Source organism: Manis javanica, chromosome 4 (genome assembly GCF_040802235.1).
Source record: "Manis javanica isolate MJ-LG chromosome 4, MJ_LKY, whole genome shotgun sequence".
NCBI classification, from domain to species: domain Eukaryota; kingdom Metazoa; phylum Chordata; class Mammalia; order Pholidota; family Manidae; genus Manis; species Manis javanica.
The window spans coordinates 80,805,539-80,817,215 of record NC_133159.1 but is presented as its reverse complement, the minus strand read 5'-3'; the positions used below and the strand labels follow the sequence as shown (position 1 = coordinate 80,817,215).

Below are 11,677 nucleotides of genomic sequence, written 5' to 3'. Positions count from 1 at the left end.
CCTAGATAAATATTCAGTAAGTATTAAAAAGTGTTAAGACTTTCTTGAGTTCATGTAAGTTGTGTTTTAACTTACTCCAAAACATATATAACCAGCAAAGATTCCACCTGGGTACTGATGTGAAGAAATGAATCTTGAGATTGGAAAATAGCTAAGTCATCTGAAATTTCCATCAAAAAAAGTTTGTCAGTAAATTAATATGATTAACAAATTGAGAAGAGATTCACAAGGAATAGGGTACCTAATGTTGATGAAAGATGAACAGGGTCTTAAATAAATCATGGAGACACTGAAAAGAAACCAGGTTAAAGAGCACAGCAAGAGCTATATATCCACTGTTGTAAAGTGTACTCATATATTATTTACACAAAACTTCCGAGAGAAAATAACACTAACCTTTAAGCAGCACATCTGTAAATTTCATTCTTCACATTCTCTTCTTTTAATGTAACATGCTTTCTGTCTTAAGTACCTTCCCTGAGTAACACCACTATATTCCTGAAGCCACAAGATAGCCACAGTTCATCCACAGGGAGTCAAATAAAAGTACTAGCAGCATTGATCTGGCGTGGTAAAGCCTCAATTTGCCTCACATACAGAATGGGGATAATAATAGTACTGAAGTCATAGGATGGTGGTGAGTAGTTGAGAAAGTACATAAATGCCTACTAAAGGGTAGACTGCATGTATTTTTATGTATATGAATTCACAGGTTTGCCACATTTTCTCTTCATTTAAAGTTAAGAAATAATGTATGGTCAGATAAGGGTGAAGACACAATTTCTGTGTTTATATCAAGGACAAAAAGCTCTGTAGCAGCAGAAAAGAATTTGAGAGAGATACAGAAAATGTATCTTTTCTCTATGTACAATGAAAAAGAAAAGATTGATGGAAGTGCTGGGAAGATACTTTGTGGGAAGGGAGGGTCGGGATAAGGAGAAAAGTAATTCAACAGGTTTCAAACGCAATATTTAGTACAGAAATGGAATCGTTTATTTATTTATGGGTCTAAAACTGAATATCTGGTACCTTTGAAAATTCAAGGTGCTCCTATTGCTGTGGCTGTCATTAATAAACAATATAATGTGGTATGATACTGTGGTAGACTGGGAATATACTTTTAAATAAGATTTTAATGTCTTGCTGAATTTGGAACTGACAAGGGATTTTGGGTGTGCAGGGCTAGGCAAGGGATTTATAAACATAGCTGGAAAGATGTATCTGAGATAAATGGACATAAAATGAGAATAAAATTAGTGTGCCTAGCAATTTCACTGTAAATTCATCTTAAACAAGGCTTAACTCAAGAGTGATATATATCCACATATATACAAAGGTATATAGAGTGAGACACACACATGCATATTCTATCTAATCTGGTATCTTTTTTGAATGAACTTGGAGAAAAAACTAAAAAACAGAAAAGCAATTCTTGAATGGCATGTAAAAAAGCCACTTTTTCCAAATCTCTTTCCTCCTACTCAGTTCTAATTTTATAAATGAAAAGTCAAGCATAGTAAATATTATATTCTGTCTTGCTTTTTCATACATAGTACAGTAGCTGGTATAAATATACAATAAAACTCTTAGTGATACGTAGAAGAGCATGAGCTTTTTGGACTTCTGACTACCAATTATTGGCTTTGCGACCCCGAATAAATGGTGTGATTTCTTTGCACCTTAATGTCTTCATTTGTAATATGGGGATCATTAAAGCCCACCTCACATGGTTGCTATGAGAATTAAATCAGTTAATTCACATTCTGAGTGCCTGGTGTATAGTAAGCACACAGTAAATGCCAATTAGTTATTAAAAATTGCCTTAGTCTTCAAGGGTTAGCATTCATAGAATCCAAGAAGTGGCTTCATGAAGGAAAAGGTTACAACTTAAACATATATTGGTATATTTGACAAGGAAAAAAAGTATTGACTATAACTAAGTTTATCTGGGTTGTACAAGGACAATTTCTGTCACCTATCCTGCCCAACCTTCCAGAAGATCTTAATGGCAAGGCATACAACATGAGTCCTGGTGGCCACAGTTCTGTCTCTGGCCCAGGCTAAGAACTCCCTCCCACCTTTACCCTACCTTGTGGGCAAACATAACACTGACCAAAGAGGTCTCCCTGATTCCTGCAGAAGAGCTTCAGTCTTCTTTATCCACACTTCATTAGGACTGAAGATTGTCAGACTCTGGTGGGAAGGGGCTAGGTGCCAGGACCCCTAGCAGCCCACACTGCAAGGCAGTCCACGAAAGCACTGGTGAGATCGCTTTTCTCTAGGAGGCCCTGTTAGGAGGTATGCAGTTTCACAGAGTCAGGCTCGTTGTTAAGTCACTGCTTGGGTGTTAAGTGTCACTGCCTTATACTGTACCCTCTGTGCCTAGCCCAGTGTGCAGCACATAGTAGGTACTAAGCTGAACTGAAATGAGTTGAGAGTCCTCATCCCTATTTACTTCAGTCAACAAAGGCACCCAGATCAGCCATTATTATCCTGCTTCTTATCTCCATATTTACTTGCAAATCTCCCAGTCTGATCCAACTACCATTCCTCACCACCCTTCAAACCCTTCCACTGCACCCTTTGGACCACCTGATCTATAACCTGCAACTTCCCCTTTAGCTTCTCCTTCTTTTTGAATGTCTTCTCAACTTCCCTGCATAAACTGAAGCCTTGCTGTCCCACACTTCCTCAGTATGTCTCTCAAATGGAAACCATTTGTTTCTCACACCCCCACAGAGGTGGGGAAGGCCTCCCTCTCAATCCCTATCACTGCTTCCAAACCATTTCTCCTTCTTTCAAAATCTCCAGCTCCTTTGAAGTTCTTGTCATGTGGTTGTACAACACTGTATCAGTCTCCCTATGGGATACTGAGGGCACATCTGTATCAGGCTAATTTGAGGATGATTTAATAAATGAACTATATACAAAGGTATGAATAACGTAGGTAAGGCATAAAGGGTAGTGCAGTAATTCAGGGCCAGTAACAGTGGAACTGTTACCACCCCTAGGCCTGAAGGAATAAGGGAGTTCTGGGACTCAGAGGACAGAGATGTGCAGAGAAGGCCCCAGTGAAAAGCAGAGATGTTCAGTTCAGGGACATGGCCTCCCTCCCTCAGATCTGCTGAGGCTCCCCATTGGCCAAAGCTGGCCAGAACCAGAAATGAAGGAGACCTTTGGATTCTATCTGTAGGTTTCAGCTCCCACGCACAGAGTGGAGTGGAGAAGCATGGATCTGGAAGGGCAAATGGAAGATATCCAGCTTGTACCCAAAGCTCCTTTTTAGTTGCTGTCATCTTCCAACCTTTTACTCTTTGAGCACCTGAACTCCTAGGTCATTAACTTCCTCTCTGCCCCTCAGTGACTTCAGCATCCATGTGGGTGTCTTTTTCATCCATTCCTATAATCACTCCCTAAATACTACTACCAGTAGTAACACAATATTGACTTCAAGCATCTCACTCCCTGAACCTCACCTCCTGTCTAATTCACTGACTAGTTCTTTCATTGTCATTTTTCAACCTTCTTTAGGCCTCGATCCAGCGACTTCACACTCTCCCACTATTCATCCACACTCTCTCCTCCACTCTCCTGTCTCACCTTCCTCTATGTCCAGAGGAGACACCATGGGCCTCACTCCCTTGAAAATAATCATCTCTAATGTATTCACCTGTCAAAAATCTAAATTTGGTTAAAGCCAATTATCTGACTTTCCCACTGGGAAAATAAAACATAAAATCATGCTTTTTTTCTACTTGTTAGCACAAGCTTCAAAAGGGTGTTGCTATCTGCCCAGAAATCCTGCACTGATCCTGATAAATATGCCAAATATCCTCAAGATGATTATTTCATACCATCTTTCTCCTTGAGCCTGTTTTACTCAGCACCCCCAGGCTCCACACCCTCATCTATTCACCACTGATTCTAGAAACCTCCCAGCATCTGTATCCATATCTCTGCCCTCCATCCTGTTACCATGGAATGACAGTCCCTCCTCTCAAAGCCCAAGCCCTCCACTTGTGCTCTAGATTCCAACCCTTTTCATTTTTTGAATAAATTAGTTTCTGTTCTCATTCCCTTTCTCCCATCAATTTTCCTCTATTGGATCATTTTTAATGTCAAATATGTCAAGTAATCCCATCTTAAAAAAAATGTTTCCTCCTTCATTACAAATTCCCCTCCATTTCCCATCCAATGTATCCATTCCCCTTCAAAGAAAAGTTTGAAATGATTGTCTTTGGAGATTGAAATTTTCATCTCCCATTTTCTCTTAACCCACTTCCATCTGCCTTCCACAACCTCCATTCCATTGAAATGCTGCCCTTGTTTAAATCCCCAGTGACTAATTTGTTCCCAAGTCACCGGACCCCACCTATCAGCAGTAGGTGACATAGCAGACTGCACTCCCATTCTTGAATTATTTTTCTCTCCTGGTTTTTGTAGACACCATCCTTCCCTGATTTGCCTCCTATTTCCCTGGCTTTTCCTTTCCCGTACTCTTTGGTGGCTCAGTCTCCTTTGCTACACCTTTAAATGTTAATGAGTCCAAACTCTTTATCCTGAACTGTCCAACACAGTAGGCACTAGCCATTTGTGCCTATTTACATTCAAAGTAAGTTAAATGAAATAAAATTAAAATTCAGTTCTTTAACTGCACTCACTACATTTCAAGGGCTCAATAGGCATATGTGAATAGAGGACAACATGGACATAAAATATTTCTATTATTGCAGAAAGTTCTATTGGACAGGATTGACCAAAATCCCCTCCCTGGGCAATCTCGTCCAGCCCCGCAAACTTAAATGCCATCTATAAGCGGAGTTCTAAATTTATAACTCTAGCTCTGACCCAGGCTTCAGATTTGTGCATGAAACTGCCTATTTGACATAACCACTTGGATGTCTAACAGGATATTCAAACTAACATCCAAAATGGAATACTTCATTTTCATCTTCTCCTCCCCGTTCTCTACCCACAAAAGCTTGTCTCTCTTCCTGTCTATCTACTCTTAGCAAATGACACCATCCAAGCAGTTTCGAAGAAAAAAATCTACAAGCCATTTTGATTCCCAATATCTAATCCATCAATGAGTCTTACTGACTCTACCCATAAAATATATCTCAATTCTACCCTCTTTTACCTCTACGGTCATCTCGCAGGTTTAAGGCTCCTGTCTGGGCTACTGTCCCACCCATACGAGATCCCCTGCACTTAAATCTAGCTCATAGCAGGTGCTCACTAAATAGTTGAATAAATTAATAAGTACAGCCCTACTGAATAGTACAAAATAATCTTAACTTTTAAAGTACCATGAATAATATTTAATTGCCATTGAAACTTTAGGAAATAGATTTAAGAAAATAAAAATGACTTCCCAGATAGACTTCACTTCACTTATGATTGGTTATGGCTCAATATCATTATTCATTTTGTCAATAAGTAATACATTTTCCATTCCTTTCACAGCACTGTAATTTACCTCGATGCCTGTTACCTGCATTATCTGTGCAACTCACCTTCTTCCTGCTCAGCCTTGCCTTTCCTGATTAATCCAGTACAGCTTCATGACTTGATTATCTATTTCCTTGATGCTTATTACAGCCCAGGACTCATCTCACCCAGCAGACATTTATTTTGTTCAGGAGTTCTCAGTTTTGTTCCTGTCCCTGCCTGCCAATTAGATTCTCCCCTGCAGTCTTCAAATTTCTTGTCAGGAACACTGAACAGTTTGACCCTAGCCTTAATTAAAAATAACCAATAATTCCAATGTTTGCTACTCCACCCCCTTTGATTCTCTGCATTTACTGGCAGCTCCTAAATGCTTGATCACCCCATTCATTCCTGCTGCATGCCTAGTGCTTTCAGACTGATTTTTCCTACAGACACAGGTAATTACATTAGTGAGCGTATGGGGTAGTGGAGAATGTGAGGGTGTCTTCTGGGGCCTGTAGCCTTATCTTCACAATCCAAACATTATTATCTGCCTAGCCAACACTCACCTCAGCTTCCTTGCTCTCCAAGAGAATGCCCATTTTGCTTAGTACCCACTCTCAATCAAATGGCCACATACAACAGATAAGAGTTAATATGTTATCTTCTTCCACCTATCCCAGCCAGCTCTGAGGTCTCATTCCTTTTACAAATATCCAGGAATGAAAGTAAGTAGCGTGAGGGGTTCTGGAAAAGTTTCCTCACCCTTAAAAAAAGACCCAGTGACAAGATAACCTCTTTTTTGACTCTGGAAATTGCCCTTCCTGGGTGTAATGTCTGATGTCTGAGACTGCTAACGTCTTCTTTTAAGTATGAGGAGAGAGAGTGTCAGGCCCATGGGAGAAGGTGTCAGGTTTAAGCCTTTGCTAGAAATGGCAGAGTGTGCCATAAAAGAAAACTACATCCTTTGTAATATTCTTAAGCTGTTTTTCATACTGCACCAGAAGCCCTACCTCTGGACCTCCAATTTATTTGTAACACCAGGGGACTCTGATTACATCAAAATTTGAGAGGCACTTACAGACTTCTAGGAACACAACTATAAATTTTCTCCACCACTTACTATCTAAAAAAATCGTAGGGAAATTATTTAACTTTTTGAATCTGTTTATCTGTAAAGATGGGAATAATATTCACCTTATGTACTTATTGTGAGGATGTAGGGTTATAAGGATTTGATGTAAGACTGAATACACTAAGTGCTGTGAAGATCATTGGCCAGAAAATGACATTGCAATGTCCCTAAATGCTTCCAAGTTTGCCTACAGATAGAAATTGACACACTGGCTAGATAAACTGATCCCAGGCCTCTCCCCTGGAGATACAGATTCAGTAGCTCCCTAGTGAACCCTGAGAGACTGCATCTTTAAAAACACATTCTAGGCTCCAGACCAATGTGATAATCAAGCAAGTATGAACTTAGCAAGGAATATGTGATGTGCTACTCCGGTGCTGCAGGTGCTAGGATTTTTGGTTCCTAAATCTAGATCTGCCACTATTTCACTTGAGCAAGCTATTTCACCTTTCTAGATCTGTACTCATCCATATACTTGTCCTATTTAACCTACAAATCTATAGGAACAGAAAGGCAAAGTACACTTGGGGTAAAGGGACTTCTTTAATCTCAGTACTTTTATATTGCTGCAATGTGGATTAAGTGGACATAAAAACAAGCAAAACTGGGATGGGAGACGTTTGGCTTTGCAGTAAAACTAACTGAATATTAATTGTAGGACAACGCCTTCCTTATCCTATTACTTTAAACTAAAGCTTCCACTCTGTAGATAAAGTGAAGGTTCCTGTGGCCAGTATTCTCACCTAGCCCTGGTTGGCTAGCTCACTACACACGTGTGGGCAACACGTCGTTATTTTCTCTATATAAAGAGCCCTGCCCAGCGCTCTGAGCAACAAGGAGCTGGTGTGTTCCTTGCACGACTGCAAGGTTGCCGGAGAGCAGAGCAGAGGCTGGAGTGGTGACAGCACGGAGGACAGAGACTGGGACGGCTGCGGGGACAGAGAGGCCCAGAGGCAGAGACTGCCTTGCTGCATGCAGACTCGCTCTGAGTGGACAGGATTCTAGTGATTGACCTGCCACAGTAGGAATAAAGTTGGGTATAAACCCTTTCATCCCAAGAACGTTCCATTGTCATTTAGTCACATTGAATCCATAGTGAGCTTGCCCGGAGCTGCAACCCACTGGCAAGACACACTCCTCTCAGGATCATGACATAATTTGAGGTGATCGCCCTTATCTACTCTAGTCAACAGTTTGAGATTGTGAAAACCCCTAGAAAGCTTATGTTGGGAAAGAGAACAGCCATCTAGTTTGAGGGCCCTAAATTCAATTATTTGTACCAAGGTGTCTTTTACAGGCAAATACTTTCAGTAACGGCTGCATGTGCAACAGAAACATTCCCCTGGCATTCAAAAATGAAGGGAATGAAGGGAGGGAGGAAGGAGGAAGTAAGGGAGAGGTCTGCCATGGCCGCAGGTGGAATTCAAGAAGTTGGTACAGCTGGCGCCTTCGGGGCTCACATGAGCTCGTCACGGGTGGAAATCTGACTTCTCTAAGGCTAAATTGCCCTAATTTCAGTTTATACTTGGAGGATGGCCGCCAGAACATAGCAGGGAAACCCAGAAGGCCTCAGAGTCCGGATTTCTGCCTTTGACCCTAAACTCCTCCCAGCACAAACAAGCCCCGCCCAGCGAGGAGCTCGACACGCCCCGTTTGAGTCTCCTCGGTCCCCGTAGTTCTTGAACTTTGACCGCTCCTCAGCGACGCCGCCGGAGAACACGCATGCGTTGTTTCTTTGAATGTCTTGCGCCTTTATCTTCACAGCGGCCGGAGGAGCGGTGGCTGTGCTCCTGGCGCTGAGGCTATGGATGGTACTTCGTTGCCAGGCCGTGGGGCCCCGTGAGTCTCTCAGGCTCTTGGTGGTGGCTGGGTCTGGTAAGTTCAAGGGCGGTGACTGTCGGTTTTGGGTCCGTCACTACAAACGCGACGCTCTTACCTGGTCGCCTTAGCACTTTTTGGAGCTTTGCATGCTGAGATTTGTAGTTTCTCTGCGTTGCCGGAACCTGACCAGCCAGGACAAAATGCTGGTTTGCTGACGTGGAAGCCGTTTGATGCTAACATGGAATTTCCCTGAATATAAATTGCTGTTGTGCATTTTTGATCTAGGCATTGCATAATTAGGATTCATGAATACTACTACATGATAAATGAGACAAAGAGTTAAATATCATATTTATAAATACACATACTCCATGAGGATAAAAGCAATTATCTACTGACCATAGAACAATACACATTTCAAGATAGTGTGTCAGAATATGTAAAACAAGCTGTCCTGTCAGATAATGCCATATAAACAGATACAAATACCAGCTCTGTAGGCGCTTACAATTTTAAGTGGTCAGTTCTGTCAGAGATATGCATACAGTGTACATTTAGAAATGCCAGGAGATTGCGTCCAGATAGAATACTATAGTATGAGCAAATGTTATAAGCATGTTCATGTATGATTCATTAGTTTCACTTAACATATTTTGAGCCATTGGAGAGGTCAGGCACTATGCAAAGCTCTGGAAATACCAAAACTAACACTACTTGCTATGGAGTAGGGACTATGCCCCGAGAACTGTGAAAGGTGCAAGGGTACAGCAGTAAATGAAGTGGAGATTATGGAAAAACAGAAAACAAAAAGCAAAATAGGTAGTTGCCATAACAAGATAAGTGCTACAATGTGGGAAGTACAGACCGCTGTGGAAGTGTTCAGGAAGGACACTGCTTTGTCTGAGCCTGAGACAGGAAGCTTCCTGGAGGAAATAAGGTCTAAACTGAGACTTGAAAGATGACCAAGAATTAAGCAGACAAAGGGGAGCTGGGACTTTGAGGGCTGGGAGGGTGTGAAAAGAAGGTACAAGTACTTGGAATGTACAGTCGTGAGAGGACACTCATTATTGTATTTGAGTTCTATGTGGGGAGGTAAGCCCAGTCCAAATCCTAACGGGTGTTTTAAACCCGTCTCTGTAGAGCTATTAGCACTACTCCACTGCTTCTTACCATGTAGGGATTAGGACCATGGGCCTCTAGATTGATCTAATGCTGGAGATGAATCACTTCGCTGCCATTTACTAACTTGTTGATCTGGAGCAAATCAGCTAACTTCACTGAGCCTTCTCTTTCCACCTTGAAAAATGTGGGATGAGAAGAGATGTGGTGACATTAAATGTGGTAGTGTTTAGCAGAGTACTTGGCATAAAGGAAGCATTTAATAAATGGTGACTATTGTTAGTTCTGGTAGCAAAGGGCTCTTTTAAAGTATTTTTAAATGGAGGTGACCCAGTTAAATTTAAGCTTTCCCAAAGATCATTCAGCCTATGTTGTCAAGAGAATTTTTGACCAGGACTGAGGTAGGGGGACAAATAGAAGCCTTATTTTAAATATTTCACATGATAGTCTGACTTGGATGATGGTGTGCAGATGGAGTGATATGTATGCATTTAAATGAGGTTTAGTAGATTAAAAAAGAAATAATAGGTCTTGTGGATTCAAAGTGATGGGAGAGGAAGGGCTCAAGAATGATGTCCAAATTTCCATCTTGAACAAATGGATGGATGTCTATTAAAGCCATTCACTTGATAGTATTAGATTTGGTGGACTGGGGGCCAAAGTTAAGATTGAGAATTTGTCTAACATGTGTTGCCCTCTGTCATGCAAACCATTTAGAGTAGGGAGAGATCAAGGACCTCAAAGAATTGTCCAAGACAAAGAGACACTTGTAGTTAAACAGTTTAATAGTTCATGTACAAAATTTTGGAGGAAGGGGAAGGCATTTTCAGGGTTTACCATGAATGCCAAAAAACGTTTTCTTTTCAGATGTAAATATTTATTAATAATAATTCAGTGTTACTGATCAACCACTTTTATTCAAAGAACATCAATCAAAATTATGACTTTTCTTTGATATACCATATGGTGTCCTTAGGCATATCTTAGATTTAGTATCTAGCACTCATCCATCCATTCATTCAATAATAGGAGTGCCTATTATTTTCTAGGCACTAGAGGTACATCAGTTACAAAACGAGCAAAAATCCCTTCTGTCATGGTACATACCTTCTAGCTGAGCAAGGGTGAGGGGAGGCAAAACAAAAATAAATAAACTGCATAGTAAATTATATGGTGATAAATACTATGAAGTAGGGAAAGGGAGTTGCATTTGAGAAGAATTGCCTGGGAAAGCCTTCCTGGGAAGATGACAGATACCCACTAGCAACGAGGCTGGCTGGAATAGACTGAGTAAGGAGGGAAGAAGCAGATGAGGGCCATGAGGTAACAGAGAAGGGGTCAGTTTACAAGAAGTCTTTTATTCCATGTGAGAGGATAAGCCATTGGAGGGTTTGAGCAGAGATAAACAATTTGATATACTTTTTGAACTAGAATCACACTGGATGGTGTGTTGAGAAAAGACTGAAGTGGACACTTGAATAGCAAAGTAGAGTTGGGAGAATAGACCAGAGGCTTTGGTCTTAATCCATGTGAGAATAATATGGCTTGGAGCAGGGTAGGGGCAAAGGAGGTGGTGAGAAATGGTTGGATTCTAGATACATCTTAAGGTAGAACTGGGGTGCACGGTTTTGAAATTAAAGTTTAAAAATTTTAGAGGTTACACAATTTCAAAAATTAACAAACAGCTGTTCAGTGAGGCTGCTTTAAATAGTTGAGGCCCTGTGGTATGCTGAGACCGCTCTTGGGAGCGGGACTTAACAGTGGTAAACAAAAGTCTTCCTCAGGACGACCCAGCCCTGTGGATCAGTGCTCATTCTTCCTGATGTTTGGTACTTCTCAATACAGCACTATTAGCTACCATCTTCCCATTTCAGCCTACTTTCCTGACCTTACTTCACCCTCGTCCATCTTCCAGTATTCTTACTATCCCTTAAACACGCCTCTCAGATCCTGCCAACTTATGTCATAATAAATCCCAGCCCCGCCAATGGCCTCCCTACTCCTCTCTGTCCATTAGCTTCACCTTTCAAGTTATCTCAACCTTTAACTGGATCTCTCACATGCTTATGGCATGGTTTTGCACAGCCATTTACTTGCCTCCTCCAACCCCCATTTAAATTTTTCTTGCTGTCTTGCATGGGACTTTATATGTCTGTGTGTGTCTGGCCCATT

At 41.2% G+C, this 11,677-nt stretch overlaps 1 protein-coding gene across 1 annotated transcript in view; it reads left to right on the top strand.

Moving 5' to 3' along the window:
* Window positions 1-8,244: 8,244 nt before the first annotated feature.
* ALG14 (ALG14 UDP-N-acetylglucosaminyltransferase subunit) overlaps window positions 8,245-11,677 on the top strand; it is an 87,031-nt gene continuing 83,598 nt past the window's right edge. The window contains exon 1 of the mRNA XM_017655083.3: window positions 8,245-8,440. Coding sequence (XP_017510572.2) covers window positions 8,305-8,440 — 136 coding nt within the window. The 5' untranslated portion in view covers window positions 8,245-8,304. The remainder of the gene's footprint in view (window positions 8,441-11,677) is intronic.